This window comes from Eubalaena glacialis, chromosome 20 (genome assembly GCF_028564815.1).
Source record: "Eubalaena glacialis isolate mEubGla1 chromosome 20, mEubGla1.1.hap2.+ XY, whole genome shotgun sequence".
Lineage (NCBI taxonomy): Eukaryota > Metazoa > Chordata > Mammalia > Artiodactyla > Balaenidae > Eubalaena > Eubalaena glacialis.
Window position 1 is genome coordinate 24547481 of NC_083735.1, and position 25895 is coordinate 24573375.

Below are 25895 nucleotides of genomic sequence, written 5' to 3' on the forward strand. Positions count from 1 at the left end.
CACTCTTATGTACAATTCTGAAATCCCTTTATAATTAAATTACCTACCACAGATGGAAAAGGCTGTTTGGACAGCAAAAGAGGCAGAAGAAACATTTTAACTGAGAGTGCAGTTCTGGACTAGAAAAGAGGAAGAAGGGAGTGTGCTGTGTAAAAGGGAGGGTTTATTCCTTCAGGGAATATTTATTGAGTGTCTCCTTTGCTCCAGACACTGGGAAAGGGCACATTAGTGAATATAGCTAGTAGTGTTCACTAGTAGGGAATAGCTAGTAGTGAATACATGAGAGTATTCTACCCTCATGAAGCTTACCTAGGTCTCTGGCAGAGTGGAGCTGGGCGAATGTTTTTATGTGGTTTATGTAATATGAAACCAATGTTTCCTGGAAATAGAGCTCCTGTTAAACATCCAGATTTGATTGCAGTCAGTTTCTTAACGACCGGCTCTCAGAGAGACACCCTCAAAGTTCAGTTGCCGTGTCTGGGAAGGGAATTGCCTGGGGAAGCTCTGGGTGACCCTCAACCCTGCAGTTGCAGGTCTCAGGAAGGAAGAGCTATGAAAATGCCCCATTGTGATGAGCAAGAGTAGATAACAGTGGTGACTTCAGTCAACTCCCCGAGGAACAGTTTTCTTCCAGCTTATTATTCTCTGGGTTCCCTTCAACTCTCAGATCAAGAGTCAGATCCTTTTAAAACCATGGGTTGGAAGGTATTTTGGCATGGGACCAGCTGCACAGTAAGGAAAGAACAGGACCTTGAGAGCAGTGACTGCTCGGAGGCATGGCAGAATATCATTAACTGGGGGGGAGGTGACTCTGGGCCAGTTGAATAAAGACCAGCTTGCTTCTGGAATTTCCTTGGCATATTTTGTTGGTCTGGGTTTGCCTGCAGGTTTCAAGGGTTGCTCTAGGAATGTGTGTTATGAGAGAAAAATGTGAGTGGAGAGATAGCGGAAGTTATTAGGAAGGCAGTTTAAAAGTCCAGGTGGGAACATGCATTTGGGTGGTAGAAGTAGGGATGGAAGGGAGAAGATAGTGAGAAAGGCACAGAGGGAATGTAATCAGTGTGGAGAGGCAGAGAAGTGAAGGGTCTGGATTCTGGACGGAGATGACTTTGATCCACGTCCTGGTTCTGTCGGTTGCTGTGAGCCAGTGGGCTAGGTATTGAACCTGTGTGCCTCTGTTTCCTCATAATGTAAAGGGGCTGGTGTTAGTACCTTCCACAAGGGGCACTAGCACAGTGAGTGGCACATAAGATATGCTCCATAAACATTAGCTACTTTACTACTGCTGTTATCCTTTATTGTATTAGCACTTAGCAGTGGTTTCGATATGGGAAATGAAGGAGGCTTTGGACCTGAATGAATGGGATAAAGGGATGTGGGGAGGTAAGAAGAGGAATTGATTTGTGAGTGCATTTTTGTATGAGTTGACTTGGATGTGTTTAGGATGTCTGCGTTGGAGTGGAAATCAAAGTTGTAGATTTATGAATTATCCTAAATAGAATTAGTAATTGAAGCAAAGAAAGTGGCCAAGGACGGGATTAAAGAACAGGTAGAGTGGAGAAGGGCTGAACACAGACTTGATTTCTCCTGGTGTCTCCCGCACTTAGTACGGTTGGTTCCCGGTGCAGAACACAAAAACTACAGTCGTGATTTGTGCTAAGTGGTGCTGAACACATCCTTTGAGATTTTCACCGAATCTTTTTTTAAAAACATCCTTATTGGAGTATAATTGCTTTACCATGGTGTGTTAGTTTCTGCTGTATAACAAAGTGAATCCGCTATACATATACATATATCCCCATATCTCCTCCCTCTTGCGTCTCCCTCCCACCCTCCCTATCCCACCACTCTAGGTGGTCACAGAGCACTGAGCTGATCTCCCTGTGCTATGCGGCTGCTTCCCACTAGCTATCTATTTTACGTTTGGTAGTGTATATATGTCCATGCCACTCTCTCACTTCGTCCCAGCTTACCCTTCCCCCTCCCCGTGTCCTCAAGTCCATTCTCTATGTTCACCAAATCTTTTGATTCTTCCCCTACACTTACCTTCTTGGAGAGCTAATGAAGTATGTGACCTTTTGTGGGAACCGAAGGTTTTCTGGGGCTGTGACAACAAATTCCCAGCAATTGGGTGGCTGAAAACAACAGAAATGTATTCTCTCACAGTTTAAGAGGACAGGAGTCTGAAATCAAGGCATCCGCAGTGTTGGTTCCTTCTAGAGGCTCTGAGAGAGAAACCGTCCCATGCCTCTCTCCTAACCTCTGGGGGTGCCGGCAGTCCTTGGCGTTCCTTGGCTTGTAGATGCATCATTCCAACCTCTGTCTCCGTCTTCACCTCACCTTCTTCTCTATGTCCTCTCCTCTTCTTCCCCCGTTGCGTGGCTTGTGGGATCTTAGTTCCCCAACCAAGGATCGAACCCGGGCCCTTGGCAGTAAAAGTGCGGAGTCCTAACCACTGGACCACCAGAGAATTCCCCTCTCCTCTTCTTATAGGGACATCAGTCATTGGATTTACCCAACCCCCCAATCTAGGATGATTTCATCTTGAGATCCTTAAATAATTACATTTCCAAAATTTCTGTTTTCAAAAAGTTACATTCTGAGGTTCTGGGCAGATGTGACTTTTCGGGGGATACTGTTCAAACCTCTGCAGGAGCTGTGTGCACTTCGCTGTGCCACAGAAACGGGGAGTGGGCTGTGTTCTTAGCCCTCACACCGGAAGAGCATGGCCTAATGGGATCGTCCGCAAAAGAGTGGGCCTCTTAAGGCTGGTTTTTCAAGGGTTTACTTAACAAACTTGGATCAACTACTTGCAGAGGTATGTGAGTAGGAGTTGATTGCTTAACAGAATCCTTGATTTATTTTTCTTTGGAATTTTTCATCAATCTTGGGTCTTCTGTGTCATGGCTGCTGTTTTTTCTGGACAAATTCTTCATCTCTCAGGCAAGCTCTCCTGGAGGACGCTGTCCCTGAGTTTGTTCTAGTAAACTGAGTATGCTAAAAGCTAGAGATGAAGACCGCCTGCTCTCCAGGGGCCTGTCACCACCACCAGTAGTGGGGACGTCCCCATGTCAGGGAGGACAGGATGCTATGTGACAGGGAGCCTGAACCATGAGACATGAGACCTGGATTCTAATTCCAGTTCAGACGCTATGAGTTAGCTATGAGACCTTGGATAGATCTTTTCTCATCATTAAAATGAGACACCCATTCCTGCCCCTTTCTCCAGAGCTTTTTTTTTTTAAAGATTGATTGATTGATTGATTGATTGATTAATTGATTGCTATGTTGGGTCTTCGTTTCTGTGCTAGGGCCCCCTCCAGTTGCGGCAAGCGGGGGCCACTCCTCATCGCGGTGCGCGGGCCTCTCACCATCGCGGCCTCTCTCGTTGCGGAGCACAGGCTCCAGACGCGCAGGCTCAGCAGTTGTGGCTCACGGACCTAGCTGCTCCACGGCATGTGGGATCCTCCCAGACCAGGGCGCAAACCCGCGTCCCCTGCATTATCAGGCAGACTCTCAACCACTGCGCCACCAGGGAAGCCCTCTCCAGAGCTTTTAATGAGGATCCGGAATAATGACGTACAAGCTCTCAGCAGCTGTGTATAAAAAGTATGAAAATAGGTGTTATTAAAACAGGATTGAAATGTAATCTTATTTAAAAAGTAGCATTTGCACGCTCTCACATTCATCCTCTTTCAGTACCTATTTCTCTCCCACACGGAATTGAATTAACCTAGAATTTGTTCATTTCCTCCTGAAGGGCAAGGTATTTTTTTTTTCTCCATTCATTTTATCAAGTATGAGCAAATGGTTGACTTCTTGATACTTTCTGGTGGTAGGCACCGGGGTAAGCAAAGAGTGAGAACTTAGAGCCCTAGAAGTAACTACTGTGACGGGGAGGTGCAGAATGCAGCAGAACACAGAGGGTACTGATTGCTTCCAAGAAGGCCTGCCTCACCTCCCCTCCACCCCCAAGGAAGTGACATCTAAGTGGAATCCTTTGAAGAATGAATAAGAGTTAAGTCAGGTGAAAGGAAAGAACACTCCCAGCAGAGGGAAAAAGAGTGTACTAGACCTAGAAGTGGCAAGAGAACCATGTACGGTCAAGCCAGGACAATGACTGATGGATCCGAGACCAGGAGGGAAAACCAGGTGAGAGCCGGGGCTGGAGAGGTGGGCGATGATGGCGAGATCATGCGGGGTCTTCTAGGCCATGGTCACATCCTGTCCAGAGAGCAAAGAGAAATCACAGAAAGGTTATTTAAGCAGGAGAGTGACATTACTAAATTGAGTATTTTAAAAGTTGACCTAGGTGCAGTGTGGCGACCAGGAGGACCTTTTCGGTAATCCAGTGATGGGAGTTAGGATCCAAGTGATGATGGGATAGAGTCAATAGGACCTTGGTGAAAGATTGAATGTGAGGGAAGGTGGGGTGACTTCCAGGTCACCCTGGCTTGGGCAGCTAAGCAGCATCTTTTACTGAGATCTGGAACCAAGGAAGACAGGCCATTGGAAGGAGTGTGCTTCATTTCGGACGTGTTGAGCATGAGATCGCTGTGGAATATTTCCAAATAGAAATATCCAAGAGACAAAGTAAATACTGACTTAAACGTTCTTGGACCTTGTGTTCGCAACTATCCTAAGGTTACGTCCATTAAAGATTCTCCTTGTTCCTCTTTATCTCAGTTGTTTCTAAGAGTCATTCATCTTTGTCCGTTTCAGTGTGACCTTAGACTGGAAGCTTCGCCTGTCTGCATCCTTGTTTCCTCATCCAGATGAAAAGGCAGACTAGGTGATCTTCATGAGCTCTTTTGGTTTAAACATTCATCAGACTTTGCAGTTCTTTCTTTTTAAAGGGATTGGAGGTTGGAATTGGGGAAGTTTCTAGTCTTTGTTGGTTAGAATTCAGTTTGAACTCTCCTGGTTGCATACTCTTATGCTAAGAAAAAGGCCTATTCAGATGTATATTGTGAGCCCTCAACAACATTATCCTCAGAGGTGCAAAAGGAGAAAAGGACGTAGCCAGATCTGGCGCCAAGGGAAAGGATTGACCCAGCCTCTCAGGAGGGTCAGATTAGGCCCAGACAAAAGCCCTGGGCTTCTGATCTCTTTCTGCCCAATGGGGCCTGGCTCACTCTGGGTGGTCAAGAGCCTCTTTTGTTAGGGGACCTTAACCCCCTCCCTGACTCCAGTTCATCCCGGTGGGCCTAGGGCAGCAAACTTTCTCTTCTTTTTTCAGCCTCCCCGTCCTATTAAGTCAGAGCAGGCTGAGCAGTGACTCCAGAAGGTGAAGCCCACCTGAGCTGTGCTGGCGCCTGCTCCTTCCACCGGGGAGGCGTACAGAGGGCTTGTGCTGTGGAAAACCTGTCTCAGCTGCTGTAGCTGCTGTAGTTCTCAAGATCACATTAGCAACAAAAAAGAGCGTACAGATGCAAAAAGCTTATGCAGCTCACTACCCTCTTCCATCAAAGGAGAGTGTGTGCCATTTGGGGGAGTCGGCAGCCTCTTGCTGAAATGCAGGCGTCCGTGAGGGCTGCTTTCCCACCGGTGTGATCCTGACCGCGGCCGGCTGCCTCTGCTGTGCCTGTGTGCTTCTGTCACTGGTGGGTGGCTCTGAGCCAAGCAAGGGATGTCAGGCTGGGTCTGCTCTGACCCTCCAGTTTCACTCACAAAACAAGTCCGGGATTATCGCTGTCATTTGCATTTTCTCTCCTGGAGTGTTTCATTCATTTGTTCAACAGATAGTATGTAACAGGTACTATCCTGAGCCCTTGGAAAGCAAAATGCCTAACACTTGACTCAAGCAGCTAATAATAGAATAAGAAAGACAAGTTAGAAGATAACAGTGGTTCTCAGACTTAAGCATGCATCGGAATCACCTGGAGGGCAGAATTTCTGGTTTAGTAGGTCTGGGGTGGAGCCGAGAATTTGCATTTCCCACCCACCCCCCCACCTCGTGCTCCCAGCTGCCGCTGATTTTGCTGGTGCCGGGAGCACCTGTGGAAGCTGCGGTGCTGATGGGAAGCTATGGCTTGGGAACACGGGGGAGGGAGTGAATAGCTCCACCTGGGTTGTTTACCTTTCTTCCTGTTATTTTACCTGCTGTATTGCTTGGGTCAGATTTATCAACACCTCGTTTGCGAGGCCATTAAAGCTCTCTCTGGTTCTCCCTGGGCCCTCCAGTGGCTCAAGGTACCTTGGCCACTGAAGTTCGTCAAGAGAGCCTATTTCGTTCCCTCCCAGGTGTTTCCTTGTTCCTTCTTTCTTCCCCACCCTGCTCTGGCTACTCATTGCCCACCCGCCCGTCCTCTCTCAGCTGGGTTTCCAGGAGCTACAGGAATGAATTCAGACTTCCGAGATTTTGAAGAGGAGCTTACTTTAAAAACCGGTCCCTGGGTGAGAGCAGCTGTAGGAGCGGTTTTCAAGCTGTTTTCTCCGGGACCCTGATGTACTTTTTGGGGACTCAACAGGGGTTGAGGTTCTCCAGCCATCCCCACGACCACCAGCAACTCAACCCAAACCGCTGCACTTTTAGTAAACAAGAGTTTCTGGGAAACACGTTTGAAGAAAGGTTCCATCGCTTTTATTTTTCACTTTGAAGATTCTTGCTCAAAAACACTTGCTCTTGTTTGAGCCTGCCTTTGCTCCTTTTTTTTTTTTTTTTTTTTGGTGGATATGACAAATACTGCAAGGATTGAGAAATTTTAGATCTAGTTCCTATGGATATTCCCTCAGTTCCTTTAACAAAGAAAACAGTGGTGTATCTTTAAACAACTTGTAGGATTTTCTGTCGGGGACTATTCAGTACAACAAGCATTACTGCAGGCTAAATGCCAGGGTCAGAGCTGGCCCAGGGGTGCAGACTTGAGTAAGACCTGGCTCCTGCCCGCAGCACGTGTCGTCAGTAACCCGCTCCCTGCCGTCCTCTCCCAGTCCTCACCAACACAGAGCATCACCACTGACATATTTTGGGTGCATCCTCCTCCGGACCGTGACTCCAGATTCCATCCTGAGAGGAGATGGAAGAAGGGGTTTATCCCGTGTGCGTTTCCCCTAGTCTCTTTTAGGCCTCTGCTTCACTACCTGACTATATGCTATTACTCTGCAGCTTTGGGTTTAGAGGATTTGGAAGCAGGCCCCCCATTCAGCTGGGCTAGGTTTTATGCAAATATCAATCAGTGAGTTGTCTCCAAGCATCTGTATAGGCCCAGTGTGAAGTCATGCTTTAGGATAAAATGTGGAAATGTATGGAAATCATAAATTCCATCAGGCTGAGATTGAAACCCAGACTCTATCTCTTTAGGATCAGATATCTTAAAAGACACACATTTTAAAACCTTTCTAAAGGGAGCCCCAGGGTGCTCTGCAGCCAGCCTCACCTTTAGCCAGTCAGGCTGCAGGCCAAGCACAGCCCCTCTGATGCTGCTGATAGTCTTCTGCCGTCACAGTGGGGCTGGACGAGCATGGGCTAAGAAATTAGTGTGTGCTAGGTCTTGAGACTCTTGCCTTTTTTTAAAAAAAAAAAAAGACTCAGTGTCTTAAAATAGCACGGTAGCTGAAATAACAATAACAGCAACAGTAATAGCTTGCCATTCCTGAGAATGGTTGTTTAAAATCTGAGGCATTGGTTCTGGCGGTAGTTGGTTTCCACGAGCTGGGCTCTCCCAAGAGTTGTTGCTCTAAGGGACATCATGTGGTCTCATCACGACGGGAAACACGGGGGTCTGTGAAGCGTTCTCTTAACCCCTCTGTAAGGAATTTCCTTACAGAAACTGCAGACACCTACACACCCTAGAACTGGAAGTAGGTGGTATAGACCTGATCGTTTTAAAGAGGGCTATGATGCTGGTATTTCCCTCTCCAGATAATTACTGTTAGTCTGCTCTTTGGGCCTAGGCTTCCCCGCCTAGATGGACAGGCCATCTGTGTTCCCATCACCAAGTCTTGAGGTCGTTTCAACTGCCTTGTTGAGAGAGGGAGTCGGGGCGGCCACATATACGACCCCACCTTACGGGCATCCCCGGCTGCCCCCTGACGCGTCCTCATCAGCCAGCTCTGGACCGTCTCAGCCCGTTGGAAGCTCTTGCACGCGGGCGGGCGAGAGGAGCCGTGCGTACACCCTGTCCGCTGGCGCAGGCGCGCACGGCCTCAGCTGCCTTCCGCTGGTTCTGTAGAGCGGTCCCCACGTCACACTCAGCAAAGCGGTTTTCTGTGTCTAACCCCCTTCCCACGCTGAAAACCCTGCCCGGGGTCAGAACTGGGGGAGATGGGGGAGACCTAGAATGCAGGCCTGCGCTGGCTTTAGATGGTGGGAGGGAGTGAAGGGACTCTCTTGACCTTGGGTCACGTGCACTGTACACTTCTGGGACGTCCTGAATGGCACAGGCACTGATGGCTTTACCAGGTCACCTTTTCCTGACTTCTTCGGTGGTCCTGGGGAGCATCCCGGGCCTACTTGATGTCAGACTTTGACAGGTGATAAAAGCACGTATCGAGATCGCTGCTTCACGGGTTCCAGATTCAGAACTATTGACTGAGGTTATTTTTGCCTTTGCTGAGATGCTCCCTTGTGTGTTTGCTGTTACTTTAATGGGTTGCTTCCTGATCCATTCTGAGGCCCGGCACTTGCCCTTCAACCTGGCAAACTGCGGCTTGACCTGAGTGGAATCGGAGGTCCACGAGGACCATTTAGACCAGTCAGTTGGCAACATGACTCATCTTTTTTCCCCTAGAAAATAAAATCCGTGTAAACAGCAGTTGTGAACGTCCTTATTTGGATCTTTGTAGAGCTTAACTTTAACCAGCATGCCCCAGGCTTTGCACTTCCATTCTCTGAACTTTTAACACCTTAAATGCCCTATGGGCACAATGTCTGGCCTTGTGCTTCTAAACAGAAAAGGCTTGATGATCCCGATATGTGTCAATGGTAATTATGCTGATTAACAGAAAAGTCCTCCAGTTCTTCTGGTCTGTCGCTGTCCTGCTGGTCAGCCACTGTTCTCCCAAAGGCTCTGCAGTGAGTCTTCATGGGAGATCGCCTACTGGTTCTCTTTCTTCCTCTTTTCCTCGGAGGACCCCGTTTGCTGTTTGGTGCAGGAAGTCCCCACTGTTCGTGGGTTCCCCCGAGCTACAGTTGGAAAGACATCAGGGTGGAGCCCGGGCCTGAGATCTCAGCAGGCCAGACAGGAAGCAGATTTCTTGCCTTTTTTTTTTTTTTTTTTTTGTCCATTTTGTATTTACCATTCTCCTGCTAATTAGTGTTTGGGGGACGGAAGCCAACAGGTTATTGAAAGAATGAGAGCGACTTGACTTCTGACATTGATTGGGGCTCGGGGCTACACTGGGTGTTTTGTTTCGTAACCACTAACTCTTCCCTTATTCTTTTCTTGCAGATGAGCTCACAGTGCCTGCACTTTACCCCAGTAGCCCTGAAGTGTGGGCCCCGTACCCTCTGTACCCAGCGGAGCTAGCGCCTGCTCTACCTCCTGCTTTCACCTACCCCGCCTCACTGCATGCCCAGGTAATTCATACCCATCGGCCACGACTTCACTCCACCAGCAGCCCTTTCAAACCTGGTTCCCCAGGGCACACCATACAACTAACCCCTATCCAGCTAACAGATCCGCCTTCAAGAGACTACTGATCCCCTCTGAATCAAGCTGACACTCCTCCAGGACTTCCGAGGACCGTCTGACAGCAATGATATCACCCACTGCCTGATGTTTGCCCCAAACAACACCTCTCTCTTCCTTAATGATCTCACCCTCATATCACACACGAGAGACTGGGCCCAGGTCACCTCCCCAGCCAGCTAGAGGGTGTCACGAGAGCAGAAACGTGTGTGCCTTGCCGCGGGGAAGGGCTGCAGAGGAAGGCGTGCGCTTGTTACAAGAGCTACCTGTCTGCGTGTGCTCCTGTGTACTGAGATCTCTTCTCTTGTGTTCTGGGAGCTCTAGGGACAAAGGAGCAAGCTGGGGGCTTCCAGGAGGAAGGTTATGTGCTATCATTACATATATTAAAGAAGAGATTAAGGGTTCCTTTTTTCCATTTTTAAGAGACCCTGTAGAAAAGGAGGTACAATATAGTGTCTTAAATGTAATTATAGGTCAAGGTAGAGGTATCTCTTCTGACCAGCTTTCTTTCGTAGTTAAGAATAGCCTGAGCTTTACAAACAAACTCTGCTGTTTCTTCACAAAGATTACTGTCTACATACCAACCTTTCTCTTCCCTTGGAAACGATGTTTCTCTTAGCTTTGCTTTTAGTACAAGTAGTAGTAATCAAGGTTAGGATTCAGCACGATGATCAATAATAACAAATAAGATAGAAAGAATATAGCTTTCATTTGTCTTACTGCATGTGTAACTCCTCTAAAAGCAGGAAAGCCTGTTTTTAAAAAATTACCAGCCTGAACAGGTGGGGTTTTTGTTTGTTTTGCTTAGTGTTTGTGTACCAGGCTGGATGAAATAAACAGCTTCCCAGAAGACCCTTCTGAATTAAAAGTCTTATGTCGTACACAACTTACTGTGTTGTGCAAGACACCTGCAAGGGGCCCCAGCAAGGGTCTCCCAGGCAGGCCATGGGGTCGGGAGTGTTCTTAGCTGGACCTCCTTCCATTCTCTCTCAGCTGAGTTGTCGATGCCTCGTATGTGCGCGGACAACCCAGCTTCCCAGGGACCATGCAGGCAAACTACAAAGAGAAGGCCCTGGTGCCTGGGCCTCAGAAGTGATCACCCTTTGTGTTGGAAGAAGGGGGTAGAAAGTAGTACAAGCGGTGAGGAAAAAGGTGGTGGTGGTGAGAGTATTTGGCACAGAAAACAAAGTAACGGGGGTTCTTCCGAGACTGATGACCCAATTTCTGGATTCGCTGTGCTTTCTGCTTTTCCTTCCCTGTTGCTTTTTCCACCTTTGTCCATGTCAGTGCTTGGTCACCCTTGCAACGGCAGGTAGCAGGGGAGGGCAAAGGGAAAGGGAAAGGAAACGGGCTGATACCTTCTGCTGAGTTACCAGAATGCTCGTAGTGACCTTAGATTATTTTGTAGATGCCGTGGAGCAACTCAAAAAGTCCCCTCTGTTTGTGGCCCACCCCTGCCATCTGGGGATATGTGATCCACCTCTTCCTCTTCCTGGACTGCCTAGATACAGATCAATTGACAACTGAGGCAAATGTTAATAATACCATGAAATGGTGCCAAGTTTGCCTAGTCTTCTAAATATCCATGGCTTTGGTTAATCAGCACCAAAGCCTTTCACCACTGTCCTGGAAAAGCAGGAATTGACAGTGGCCAAAAAAGACTGCGAATGGTGGCTTTTGGCCGTGATGTCTGGGTAATTTGTCCTTGCTTCATTCATATAACGGATGAAATCAGAAGTCATTCTGGGGATACGGTGGGAGAAGGAGCTAAAAAGTCTTAAGAGATCAGAAAGCCCAGGCCATTGTGAGAAAGGATGAGGAGAGACAGTGCCAAGATTACATGGACTCAACCGTTATGCTTTACTGGGATGTATCGCCCATGGTGGCACCTTCCCCGTGAGCTCTTCCTTGACCTTGAGGCTTTCCCAGCCAGGAATCCACTTGGTACTGCCACGTCAGTCCTAGAGTTGGTGGGACTCTCTTCTGATACCAGTGAGATCCTTGTGTTCAACCCCACTTCTTGTTTGGGGTCATTCCCAGTGCAAGCTTGGGTTCTGTATCCTAAAGACTGATGAACAAATATGGTCATTTAAATGTCTTTGTCCAGTGTGAGAATCTTAGAATGAACTGGGAGAGGCTTGACAGAGCAGCTGGTCTGACCCATTTTACAGATGAGGAAACAGACTGGAGAAGAGGAGAGAGTTGTCCAAAGTCGCAAGTGGCTCTGCCATGACCAGAGCCAGGCCACCTGACTCCCAGCTCTTTCCACACCTCAGTGCTGGCTCACCAAAGACTAATTCTTTGATGGAATTTTGGAAAGGCCTTGCTCCAGTGACTCCTTGGATCTTTCTTCTCTAACTAGATGGGAAGCCTGTAAGAAGAGACTTGGAGACAGAGACGAGGGGATCAGAACTTAACCTTCACCCAAAGGGCCTGAGAGAATTTTTATTAACTGGAGGTAGAGCAGAGGGGAGACCAAAATGGAGCGTCCTCTTAGTGGCTAATTCCATTTTTGTTTTGGAAATCGTATTATGTCTTTGGAGATCAGCTTTTAAATAATTTTGCTTTTCTTAGTGATGTTGTGCTCTGTTTTGAGACGTGGATTTTTTTTTTCTTCTAGTGTTTCTCTCCTGAGGCAAAGCCCAACACACCTGTCTTTTGTCCACTTCTCCAGCAAATTAGATTTGTCTCTGGGAATGTGTTTGTAACATATCAACCTACTGCAGACCAGCAGAGGGAGCTCCCATGTTGAATTTGCTTGTTAGCTATTTCTTCCCCCTTTTGCAAAAACTATTTCTTGGTAACGTTTGAGATTTCAATAAAAATTTTAATTAGAGAAAAAAACGATCTCAAGTAGACTGCAGCGTTTTGTTTTCATGCTGATGCGATTTTGGAGCTAAGATGTTATCTCAGATTTTGGGAGAGCTGGGCCCATGACACTCAGTATACCTTATATGCGAGAAGGACTCAGCATCCCAGGGAGACTTGGTCCAGAGCCGAGGCCTCACTGCTGCTCGTATCTTCTTGGGCTCCTGAACCCTCAAGAGCTGCATATTGGAAGATTCTCATTCTAGCATCCATGTGTCACATCTGCCAGGAGATCTCGCTTCAACAAGGGTGGAAGTGTTTTCCAGTCTGTCGGATCCAGAAGGAGGACCCAGGAGAGACAGAAATTGTCATCGAAAAGGGGTTGCGTCCTATTTCTACTTCTGCCCAGCTTCCATCTGTGGTCGTGTGCCTCCATCTCTAAATTGAAGATGCTTATGTGACATCAAATCCCATTTTTTAAAGAATTATTGGATAACGTAATCGGACTGTAAGCTTCAGTACTGCCTTTTTACTTTTAGGGATGAAAGAACGTCTATTTCTAAGAGCATCCGATTTCTAAGAAGATGGTTAACATTGTAAGAAATGATCATCCTGCTTACTTTCACCGTCATTGGTATTCGAGGTTTATTAAATATATTATGTGAGTCCCTGGGAACAGCAGAGGAAGGTTTCATTCACGACTTTTAGGAAAGTTACGCTCCGAAGAGAATGTCCAGACAGTTCCTCTGACCTCATATTCACACATCTCAGCTTTTTAAGTCTGGGTTCATTTTTGCTTTTAGTCTTGTTGCTGCTGGGGCTGAGAGAAAGCCAATAAAATGCACTGTCCTCACGACACTCTAGAAACGATACTATTTACCCTTGACCAGCATCATACTGTTCGGCCTGAAACTTTTGAAGGTAAGTGGGACTGAGAGAGCAAGTCCTGACTGCCTGTCCCTTCCTCAGAGGCCTCAATGGCCCCGAGGCAGCAGACCTTCTCCCAGGGCTGCTGTGCAGCTTGTGACCCGAGCGCATCACCTGCATGTAAACAAAAGGCTTTAAAATCATACCACGGACTTCCCGGGGCAAGGCGTGCCCCTAGGGAGGTCCCTTGTGACACACTGGAAAAAATTTAAAGGCTAAACCTAAAACAAATACCAGAATGAACCATGGGAGAAGACACAGGCAGATAGGGAAACGAGATCGTGGAGGAGAGAGGGGCCTAGGATTGTGTATGGGTGACCTGACTGCGCGGCCCCCGGCCAGGCGTTCACTGTGCAGCTCCTAAGAACTGCGTTTGTGAACTTCTCTTTAAAGCACATCTCATTAGGCATCTCCTCTGTCCCTGTGCCCCATAGCGAATACTGAGATGAAGAAGAAGAAGGAGGTCCGGGCCGGCGTCAGTCTGATTTAAGTACGGAGCCGGTGAGAGGTAGCGTCGCGAGGGCGCAGGGAGCAGGGCGGGCGTGAGTGCGGACTCGGGCGAGCACAGCCCCGGCGGCAGGGCGGCCGTGCTTCCCACCCAGGCGCGTGTGGGCACCCGGCTCGGGAAGGACTTTGGTTTCTCAGCTTCTCCCTCCTGTTCAGAAGGCGGTAGCCAGTGCTGCAGGGGTGGGCCCGTGAACAGAGCCCACGGGAGGCAGCTTGAGCCCCTCACCCGCCGGCCAGCCTGTCGGAGGGCGGGGCGGGGTCAGGAGATGCGCGCCCTGCTTGTGCGCCTCCCGCGCGGCATCCACGCTCAACGCGGACGCCCTCATTCTGGAGGCCCGGCCTTCCCAAACGGGTACTGTCTGCTTGCAACCCGGGGCTTGCGACCGGCCCAGAGACCACAGCTTCGAAGGACTGCAACGCTGTTTTGAGGCCGATCAGCTCAAGGCTCTGAATTGTTTTCAGCCATAAATGAAACTATTAATCCTCTGACATTTACTTTTCTCTCTAAACCTGCAGCTCCGTGAAGGTCAGAGGGTGGGGAGAAACCGCTGCTTGGTGTTCCGTCTCCTGCACGCACCAGCCTTGTCTAGTTCCCTGTTTTGTTTGGCTTTCTGGTCACCTAGGAGCATCTGGCTTAACTCCCACAGGAGCCTGAAGGCAGGCGGGGCAGGCGCGGTGCTCCCAGCGCCAGCCCCCAGTGAGCACAGGACCCCCTTTCTTCTCCCAGCCCCTCTCCCCCGACAGGGGGGCCTCTTTCTCTGCCTGCCCCTCGAGGCCTGGCCTCTGCTGGGGCTACCTGGTCAGACACAGGCGCTGCCATTTACACGCTCTGTGACCTCGACTGAACAAGCTCCTTAACCTAAAGTGGGGCTAATCGTCCCTCGTGTTAAAGCATTTAACAGGGTGCCTGGCACACAGCAAGGGCTTAGAAAGCGTTAGCCTTTTAAGGAGCATTTGAATCTTCAAGGAGAAGAAAGCCCAGGACTGGCTACCCACGAAGCTGTGCTAGTTCCAACACTAAGGACATCTAGCCTGTCTTGACACTAATGGGGCCGCAGAGTCCTCATGGCTGCAGCCAAATGAAAGGCCAGAGGCTGGAAAGAGTGAATGAGGAATAGGTGAGCAAGATGGGGCATCGAATGACAGCCGCCGACATCACCGAGCGACGGCGCCTGCCCTGCGTCCAGCAGTGTGGTCTCTGCAGCTTGTGCCAGCGCTGGGAGAACTTGTCCCCCGGAGGAAGTCCCTACAGCCAGGCCCGGACACGCCTGTCGGAAGAAAACCTGTCCCTGACAGGAAATAGATCAAGAGTGGGAAACAGCTGGATTCCCAGAGAGACCAAACGGTTCGTGTGTGTTGCTTCACTCAGAGCTGTTGTTCCTGAACTCTCCAGCTGCTGTTCACCCGGCCTGGTCGTCCCTGCGCTTTCTAGCTCATTCTTTCTACAGTCCTTCCGCTAGGGTTCTGCCCAGCCTCATTTCCGGGCGATGGGGTTACATTTTGTGCCTCGGGGGGATATTATTCTCATCATAGTCCTGTGGCTGAACCAACCCCCAGGGGGGCCAACTCCTGGCCAAGCAAATTCTCTGTCCCTTTTTACCCTCTCTGTCCCATCCATCCCTTCCCTCCCCTCCTCTGCTGTCTGGTATTTGAAGAACTAAGGATCCTCTTCATAAAGCAGCGACACAAACCTTGACCCCATCCTCACTGGCCTCTCAGAAGCAGTCCAGAACCATTCTTCCAGAGTTGTTGGGTCTAGTTGTTCCTTTGGCCAGAGCTGCTGCTTCGCCACTGAGGCCCAGCCTTCCCCATACTGGGCGGCTTTCCTGACTGGGGGGCGGCAGCAGGATTGCCTTCATTTGGTGCGCTGTGTTTTCCAGGTTTCTTAAGCGTGTTCCGTTTGCTCCTCTGTAAAGCTACGCTCCCTAGATGCTGTGTGTGTGCTCCCCGACCTCATGAGCAGGGAGAGCCCGTCCCCGAGTCTCAATGAGTCTCCCCTGTGAGTGCTGTTTGTGAGCCTGCCTCCCCTTTGGGATTAACTGCTGAGCGGTCCACCCATACAACGGGATGTGCCGAGGGCCTGGCATGTAATCGGGCCCTCAGTGTTTCAAATCCAGCAGGTCGAATTTTAATGACAATTTCCATCCGTTCTGCTAACTTCGGGATTTTAGGCAAGTTTGTTTGTTTGTTTGTTTGTAACCTCCCTGAGCCTCAGTTTCCTCATCTATAAGTAGGAAGAATGAACACTTGTTCTCTGGGGTCATTTTGAGGGACAGAGTAAAGTGCTTGGCATAGAGTAGTAATTATTGTTAAAATAGCTCTTTCATTTCTTTTTCTTTTCTTTCTTTTTTTTTTTTTTTTTTTTTTTTGGGTCAGAACTTCAGGCGTGGCCCAGAGGCTCCTGAGCACCTTTGTAGCTTAAGAAGCAGTTAGGATGCAGGCACTCAGGACTGGTACCCCGCCAGCAGAAACCTAAGGGTCCAGGCTTTACTCTTTGGTAAAGAAGAGAAGCAGCTGGAACCGGGCCAGAAGGGCAGCCTGTCGCCGGGGTGTGAGCTGAGGGCAGGCTCAGGTGGGGTCAGCTGGCCGTCCACCCAGGGTGTTTGGCCTCCTTTGGTGGGAATAGTCACCCAGATACCATCTGAAAGCACGTGAATTCTAACTGCTTGGGAAACAAAACCAAGCTACAAAGAAACTTTGGAAATGTAAAATGTAGCCTCCATAGAAAGAAAGTGAACTCCGTGAAGAAAACCAATTGTGACAGGGGTAAAAAGGAAAATCAGCTCCAAATGGGATCATGTTTTATTCAAGATTTGTGCTGCCAGTGGGCAAGGCCAGAACTCGGTGACAGGATGGCAAAGTGGGACAACCCAACTTCAAGACTCATCCACTCTGCCACGAAGTGCTTCTCGCTTCACCGAGCTCGGCTCCTGGAGATCTCTAATGGCCCTTGATAGCAAACATAGTTAAAAATTAACAGTCTGACAAAATTAAATATGGATGACAAGCAACCACTGTGGACTTAATCTGACACAGGGTGTTACATGCTTGGGTGCCCTCGACCCGAGTGGCGTCTTGAGTGAATTTCTGGGTTGTCTGAGCACATTTCACCTGCCTGTTTGGAAGCAAGAGCCTGGTTTGTGCTTGGGACAGATGGGGAAAGAGTCTAAAAGCCCAAGAGAGAAAATTAACCCTGAAGGCTTATGTTTAATTAAGCCCAGCCTTGATTGGTCTTAGCAGGAGGTACTCACAGGCCTAGGACCTTGCTTTTGAGGTCTAGACCTTGTCGCTGCCTGGGCTCAGACCTCAGCACCGTCCCACCATTCAGACTGGGAGATCAGGTGGGGTCACTGGGTTGGGCTTGGGCGTGGCCTTCTCCCCAGCTTTCCGGGTGGGTCAGATGGCAAACTTAAACCTTTGGACCAGTTCGTGTAAATCTTGACATTTTGTCTAGGTGATGGCAACTTGTTTAATTGCCCTAGGCAAGGAGTATTAGGTGCTAAACAAGTAGTGTAAAGAATGCTAATTGCATTCGTGTCCTCCTCGTCTGCTAGGAAAGAGTGTGAGGGGGCAGAGGGGACCGGTGGGTGTGGATGCTCCTTTAGAGGGTGATCCTCACGGGCCTCATTTCATGAAGTAGAGGAATTCCTCTACTTCTAGACCTCAACAAGGTCTAGACCTTGTTCTTCCAGTTTGGGTGAATGCTTTATTAGAAATGGGGAGGATTGCTATTTAAAAGAACCCTATAATTAGTCCCATAAAGAGGATCATCTTTTTTGTATTGCAATTATCACTCCAGTCTATTTGGTGAGTTTGGAGTTTCTTAGACCAGAGTGTGCTCCTGGCTTGGCAGCCTCTCCGCAGCCTGGCAGCCTGCAACGAAGTTTGCTGTGGGCCCTGACATGCTTTATTTGGTGATGCTGCGTAAGAGCGGATCCTTAGAGCTGGAGTCAGTGGGGCAGAGTTGCTTATAATTAAACAGTGTGTGAGTGGCTGGCGGCCAATGGCTCGATGCTGGGAAGGCCCTGGCAGGGTATTCAGGGCTCCTTCTTGGGGACAGTGGTAGAAACCTGCCTAAGAATATCCATGCCTTAAAAAGGAAAGGAAGCTTCGTTCTGACTGTGGTGCTGGGAAATCTGCATTCAGGTACAGCACCTGCGTTAGGAAAGGTAAGAATATCTTCACTGCTCCCGATAGATTAGACATCCGGGGTACCAGCTGGTCTGGTGCTCTTCTTCCAGCCCTAATTAGTTTTGTTAAGAGCTGGGAACTTGGATGCTGTGTCAGCATGCCTCAGCCTCCTGGATCCACCATATGTCACCACTGGAAGGGGCCTTCCAGACCAGCGTTTCTCAACACTGCTATGTAATTCAAACGATTATGTGATCAGATAAACTTGAGAAACCCAGGATTAAATCAGGTCAAACAGGTTTGTTTAAACTTCTCAGAGCCTTTAATGTGCTAATGTGTATCTAGAATCTGCTGAGACTGCATTTTTCTCTCAAACGTACTTGACTGCAGAGCATCTCACTTCTTCTGGACACACTTTTGGAAACCTGTTCAAGAGCAGTGTCTCTCAAACTGGAGCATACATATGCATCATCATCTCCTGGAGGACTTGTTAAATGCAGGTGCTTGGGCCCTACCGCTACAGTTTCTGCATCTCTGACATATGTCCCAGGTGATGCTGGTGGTCAGGGGACCACACTCTGAGAACCACTGGTCTAGACTTATCCCTTTATTCCACAGAGAAGAAAATTGCTAAACCAAGGGGTATCTGTTAATGGTAGTTGCCGTGAGTTGAGCCAGCTGCCTGGTAAGCACTTCTCATGACTGTTTCTAAAGGCATGTGGGATGATGGGAGTCATCACTAGTCGGGGATAGTACAGTGCAGATGATTACCCTTTCGGTGCTTTACACTGTGCTCCTCACAAACCACTGTACGAGGGCTAGTGCATCAGGCAGGGCTCCCACCCTGGAGCCCAGTCGGGGTTTCCTGTCCTTGGCAACACTACTGGGGACATGAAGTCTATGTATTTTAATCCTCTGGGCCTTAGTTTCCTCATCTACAAATGGAAGAGGATGGAAATTATCTGTATGGGTTCCTTCTCCTTTCTCTACCGCTCCACTTTATCTTTGCTCTGAGTCATTTCTTTTTCTGGGTGCCCTCCTGCTCCTGTCTGTCGCCAGTCTGTCCCCAGTCACAGGAGCTGGTACGAGGCTGAGGTGATGGAGACTACAGTGTCACCCTTGCAGGGCCACTGCATTTGAGAGGAGCGTTCCTGAAGAAGTGTCATGGTGGAATCCCAGTGTGGGCCCTGGATAGTGAATCGTGACAGTAATAACTGTAGCATTATGAAGCTCTAGTGGAAGGGTCCCAGCGTCTTCTGTGTTGCTTATTCATTTATATGTCACAATTTCTGTGACGTGCTTTGCAGTCTCTGGCACGGAGTAAAGATCAGCGTTAGCTTGGATCGTATGAATGATGTGAGAGGCTCTTGCAGGGATTTCCGAGGCCCCTGGAATTGCATACAAGGTTGTGAGCGTGCAGTTGTGTATGTGTGATTGAGCACACGTGCATTTTTCTGCAGACAGGACCACTGCCTTACAAGGACGGTCAGCTGTGTAGACTTCATCCCTGCTGGATTGTCCCTGGAGCTGGAGTCGGGGAATCATGGGTTTCCCCCGTGTTTGTGACGCATCTAAGTAGCCCCTAGGCAATGGGCAGGAGTGGCCACGAGTGACCTGGGGCCAAAAACCAGAGCAGAAGGGCAGCCTGAGTGGGTGTAAGGATGAACCCTGTTTTCCCAGACAGCGGTGATTAGCACAGAACAGCTTGTTCCCCGGGGCTGGCTGCCTGAGCTCGGGTTTTTGCCCCGTGAGCTCTGCTGCTCTGTCCTCTGCGGGCCCAGGGACAGTGCTGATGAGAAGTGCGGGCTCGGCCACCTGCCTTCTGAGGAAGTGGCCTCACAGAGCCGACGCAGGCAGGCGCGGTGGTGTCCAGCCGTGGGGCACGAGAGGGATGGATCTCGGGACCCGTCTACTGCGTGGCCGCCACACCCTCCCTGAGAATCGGCCAGTGGGCCGACTTCACCTCCGCTCGGCTGAGCCCACCTTACCCTGGAGCCCGGGGCTCAGCATCCGCCTGGCCGTCACCCGCGGCGGCGGGGCGGCGGGGAGGGAGATCGCGAGGACGTGTGTGTGTGGAGAGGCGCTCAGAGAGGCTGGAGCGGGCGTGCGGGGCGGAAGGGGCTTCACCTGCATCGAAGCGAGCCGCCTGCCAGCCACTCTGCGGCTCTCCCCTCCCCGGGCAGCCCCCGTCCCGTGTCTCCTCCGTGGACCACCAACGCGTCTTGGCCTCCTTGGGCTCAGCGCTCCGGCCCCGCACCCGGGCAGCACCAGCCGTCAGCACCGTGCTCCCCCGACCCCGGTGCGCACGGACCCGCCCCCTCCAGTGTGTGCTTAGGTTCCAAGTCCCCACCCCATCCTTTACCACGTGTCCCGGGAAGGCAGCTCCACCTCTGCCCTTTGCTTAGTGAGCAAGTGCATTCAGATGCGCAAAGCCGTGAGCCGTGGGTAGGTATCAGTTTTTTCCTTGAGTCTCTTCCTCCCCTCCCTTCTGCCCTCTCCCCCTCCTCCCCTGTACTCTACCCTCCCTCTCCCTTCCCGGCCTCCTGCCTCCCCACGTCCCCTCTTTCTTTCTCTCCCCTTTGTCCTGCCTAACCCCCTAAATTTCCACTGTGACATGTATTTAGCCTACCTGCATGCAGTGTTTTTGGCCCCCGTCCCCTTAATTGCTATGAGTGTTGAAACGACTCTGGCTCTGTCTTAAATGAGCTTCAGTACCAGCTGGTGGCTCCCAAGGAATACAGCTCTGCCCTCTCCCAACGCGGGGACCCCACTTTGGCTGGTAAACTGATTTCTAGTCATATCTGATGTGCTGCCCCAGCGGGTCTCTAAGGCACAGCCGGCCCAGCGGTTTCCCCGAAATGGAGTCCTGGTGTAGGCAGAAGCTCCACATTGGTCCTTTGAAGCCCCCTGAGTAAGTGAGGCCAGACACCTCTACTCCCAGCTGGGACAGAGTGCCCCAGTGTGGCCCCTCACCCTGCAGTGACAGCCAGAGGGAAACAGCCACTCTGTGAAGGAGGCCCATGGGGTCGGGTCAAAGGGAACTCGCGCACTTGTGCACGTGGACCAGGGGGAGAGGCCAGGGGTACTACGTGGGCTCTCTCGGGCCCATTCCTAGACAGCCCAGGTTTTGGAATCAAGTTAGAGCTGGTGGAGCCTGAGCCCTGGATTCTGACCCAGCCCCGAGCCCACTGGGCTCTGTGACCATGGTGGACATCATTCAGAAAACCCAGCCCTCAGCTGATTTCCCCACCTGTACAAGTCAGGTAAGATGAGGCGGAAGGTCTCCATCAATGCCTCAGGCCCCCTGCTCCTCTGTATCAGCCGGATTGCTGCTTCATCTGTTTATGCTTTGGAGATGTGAATAAGATGCCATATGAAAAAGGGGTTCTGCTGCAGATTTTATTTCATTAAACTACGGAAGTTGGTTTGCCAGGGTAAAATTCCTCCCAGCATCACATTCCACTCTGGAAACGTTCTCACGTGAACCGGTTTGGGCCAGACCCAAATAAAGAGCAGCCTTCCCCCTGCCGTGCTTGGGAGTGTGCCGCCTCCCTCTGCTGGCAGCCTCCCCCTTCGCTGTAATTTGCTCTCCCGCCACCACGCCCAGCACTGCTTCCTGTGTCGCTCACAGGCTGGTGGGGGGGTGGTCCCTCCTCGGTGTAAACAGACGCAGCGGTAAACGGGCATCTCTCGCCTCTGTCCAAAGGCTCAGGGTCAAAACTGACGGTGCCAATAGATGGACATCTGTCAAAGCCATAGTGCACTTGCCCTTTTGTTTGTTTGTTCACATCCTCCTCATTACAGGATGGGAACATTCTGCCAGTGCACAGAGCATCACCATCCATTTGTGTTTGGGGCTGGCCTTGCATTTTGGAAACCTCGTGGGGGAGGTGGGGCTCAGCAGAGTGGGCAGACAGCACGGGGTACCGGACACCCCGCAGGGCCGGGAGGCCAGGACCCTTTCTGAAAGAATAGGAGCAGAATCTCAAAAGGCTTCCTGGCCAGACCACTGGCGTGGACGGTGTCAGGAACCATCCCTTCCTTATCAAAGCTGATACGTGTTGCCATGTGCTACTCAGAAAGCCATTAGGCAGCCCGGCCCCCAGCCTAGGTGCTGCTGAGTGAGCATGGAAAAGGGGGCTCGCTGGGCCAGATTTTAGCCCAGCAGTGGCTGTTAGCTGAGAAGGAAGCTGGGAGCGGGGCAGCTGCTGGACCCCGGCTGCTCCGTGAGAGCTTGGTCCTGTGGAGGATTTCTCAGGACGCGGCTGCGATGCTTTTCAGCCCCTGGGGGGAGAGCTGCCCGTGGGCAAGGATGAGTGGGCGCTGCCTGGGGACAGTGAAGGGGGCAGCAGCCCAGCAGGATGCCCTGTGAGGAGTGTGGATGTACGGGGGGGCAGGGGGAGCCCTGGTTCACACCTTCTCCCCACGTGTCTTTCCAGATGCGCTGGCTCCCTCCCTCCGAGGCTACTTCTCAGGGCTGGAAGTCCCGTCAGTTCTGCTGAATCCCATGTAAGTACTTGGTTTCGATGAGAACTGTGTCCAGTGCCTGGACGAGCCCAGCCCAGAGCAGACGTTTGATAACTGGGCGGCTGTCATCCTGCCTCAGCGCCTGCTCCTGGGCTTGTCCATGCTCGTTAACAGTCACCCAACAAACTCCTTGTGGCCCAGAGAGTTCCGGGGTTTACTTTCCACAGGCAGGTTGCCCTGTTGACCTGAAGTCTCAGTTGGTGGCTCATGTCACCTTCATTTCAATTACCAGGGGAACCGCTGAGTGCAGATTTCAGTTACGGAAGTTCTTAGCACCGGAAAAGGTCAGCGCTTCCAGAGGGCTCCGGTCCTAGGTCAGAAGGAAGGGCCTCACCAAACAGAAGGATTAGTGTTGGGTGTCAGAGTATCAGAAATCCCACACAAGAGTGTCGGAGGGGCCACTCAACCCACACCCCGACCAGTCAGGATGCTTTCTCTGGCCCTGGCAATAAGTAAGTCAAGGGATGACACTTTTGTGCTTTAAGACATCAACTTCAATAAGTTAGGATTGTACCTTTTCTTCTCCTAAGATGACATATTTCTGAGTGTGGTCAAAGAGCACTTGTCCTCGGGTATAACCGTGGACAGAGACTTTCATGCTTCTAAGGTCGGAGTTAAAAAGACTTTTTACCAAACGATTCTCAGAGCCTTTATAACAATATGAGCATCGTGAATCTTGAAGATTAGGAAACTCTAGGATGCAGTATTTCTCAAACTTATTTGAGACCAGTACACCCTTTTCTCACAGAATCTTAGGAGACTAATGTTTTACATAGCGCCCACCTTGGGAAACCGTGCCCTCACCTCTTATCCAGAATCTAAACCAGGGGCACCTCTACGTATAACCCTTGGACCAGTAGTCACCTGTTAACACTTGTCACTAATCTGTGATTATAGGGGGAAAACCAGGATTCTTTCCTTAAAGCTACTTGTATTTGTCCCTTATTCTGAAATCATGTTCTTCTCTGTGTGTTAAAGTACCCTTTTAAAATGAAATGGTAATGTTAGTGACAGTTGTATTTTAAATGTCCTTTCTTAGAAAGATGAAGTCAGCCGTCCATGGTAGACATCTAAAGTGTTCTTTAAAATGTTTTACTATTTTGTGAAATCTTAGTTTGCTATTTAAGGGTGACTTTTTTCTCCCTGAAAATATAAATTTTAAGCTTTTGAGGTATATTCTGGAGTCCCTTTAAGTCCAGAATTTCCTAAGTCCATGCTCCATATCCATATGCCCATAATTAATTTTTAAATTTAATTTATATATCCCCAGCCATTGTTTCTTTGTTCCGAAAAGCCTTAGGCATTTGTTGTGTGGGAATCTTCTCCATTAGTGGATGGCACTGGTCCAGCGCTGTCATGTTATACAGCTCCAGAAGGCACTGTTCCCAGGTACCTCTCTGTGACAGTGTTTATCTCTTAGTTTTCGGAGGCTGGTAGGTATTCATCTTGAGGTGTCTAGGATAAGAAAACCAGAAATTCTGAAGCTCATGAAAGAGTTCATGGGGTGAAATGCGGATCTGGCATTTTTCGCATAAGCTGATAGTTGAGGAAATGAATGAAATCAGAGGTGAGGTCGGCGGGACAGAACCTGGAGGCTCTCCTGGATGCAAGGGGTCAGCTTGTTGGGAGTGAAGAGTGACCAGGAGCTGGAGCGGCATGGCGCCCGGGGAGGGCAGTGTTGAACTGCCTGGTCTGCAGCGTCAAATGCTGTAGGAAAGCTGAGTAAGATTTTGGCAGTTCCAGCTGGCAAAAGATGGTGGTAGCATAGGGCCCAAGGAAAGAGAAGGCAGGATTGGTAAGCAGTCGAAGAGATCTAGCTCCATTCCCCAGAGATCTAGAGGCGGCGTGGCTACCAGAGGAGGGCCAGCAGTTGCTCCCCACTGCCCTGGAAGTATGGCTTCGGAAACGCTGTAGGATCTGCATAAAGATGTAATGTCTCCTATGGGTGCATCATTGTGCTGAGATAAACTTGGGCCATGGGCCAGGCTCCTTCCTTGGGGTCTGAAGGGAGCGGGGGAGAGGAGGTGGCTCGGGAGGAGGAGGGATCACTGCACTTATTACACTGCACTTGGGGTCGGGACTGCGGTCTCCCATCCCGCCTGAAGTTAGACCAGCTCAATATGGCTCCATTACCCAGGCTCCTTCTCATCTCTTGGATCAAGTCCTTTCCAAGACAGCTAATAATCCAGGCTGTGTAATCTTAAGGAAACGTAAGTTAGAACTGAAAACAGTGGTGCTGATGAAATAACAAACATTTTAGAGCAAAATGAGTCTCTAGAAAAGGGCAAGTGAAGGGTAAGTGCCACCAGTGGAACCACTGGCCCACATGGCCTTCCTGTACTCATTGGAAGGGGCTTTCTTCCCCCCCCCCCCCCCGGAAAGATGGCGCCAGAATAGGGGCAGAAGTGACATCTGGTATCAGACATAAGGACCTGTATGCAGACTGGCGTCACTTGTGATGTGTGGAACGTCAGGGCTGCCTCCTTCTGGATCCTGAACATTCCAGGCCTGTTCTCCCACAGGTCCTTCAGGGATTTTTAATTGACCCACTCTGAGCGCTTATTTCTAAAGGGAAATCAGTGACTAGACTAGAAAAGTAAACAAGCTCTTTATTCTTTAAATAAACGTGTGTTATCTATCTACTATGTGGTAGATATAAAAATGTGTGAAACTAGGCCTGTGCCCCTGAAGAGCTTCAGTTCTAAGGGGCAAGAGCCATGGACACACATTTTAAAGAGAAAGGAGAATTATTGCCCAGGATGCTCCAGAGAGAGGAGCGCTCCAAAGGGGGTGGGTGTGCGTGTGGACCGCCATCAGCGGCATAAGTAAGACCACCAGAAGGGTGGTCGTTAGAGGGGTGGGTGTTACTGACGATTTAATTTGTTCAACATCTTGCTTGACAGATGGTGTTTAGTCTGGTTGCAACGTGTGCACATCACTACAGAGTTTTGCTAATGGTTCAGCCATGTGGCCGAGAACCCCAGAAAACATAATAACAATTGGCAGTGATCAATTTCCCAGATGGGTTGAGGATAGAAAAGCACGAGCAAGTCTGTAGTCACTCCTTACAAGGAATAAGGGTTACACAGTTTTCCTGGTTGGGTATCCAAATGTAGTTAAATAAATCAGAAAAAAGGGGGGAGAAAGAATTAGAGTTGGAGTGGATGTGGGAGGGTGTTCTTAAAGAACTCATGAAATTTCCCTGGCCGGGGACCAAGACCACAGCATAGAAATTATAAGCACATGTAGTTACAGCCTCACCGAATTAAAGGAGAACATGGCAAGGGATAAGAATTTGAACCTGTTTGTTCCTTTTGTTTAGTTTTGGGGAGGATTGGCCTAGTCTGTCTTTGGCTGTGAGCA

The 25895-nt window shown here is 49.8% G+C and overlaps 1 protein-coding gene across 4 annotated transcripts in view; it reads left to right on the plus strand.

Moving 5' to 3' along the window:
* Window positions 1–25895, plus strand: part of RBPMS (RNA binding protein, mRNA processing factor) — a 184652-nt gene that overhangs the window by 149756 nt on the left and 9001 nt on the right. The window contains exons 6-7 of one of the 4 annotated variants that reach the window (XM_061177195.1): window positions 9393–9520; window positions 12253–12479. In XM_061177195.1, coding sequence (XP_061033178.1) covers window positions 9393–9520; window positions 12253–12384 — 260 coding nt within the window. In that variant the 3' untranslated portion in view covers window positions 12385–12479. Of the gene's footprint in view, window positions 1–9392; window positions 9521–9613; window positions 10183–12252; window positions 12480–22444; window positions 22515–25895 lie in introns of those variants that run through there. The other 3 variants (XM_061177197.1, XM_061177196.1, XR_009698746.1) reach the window with 3 other exon arrangements.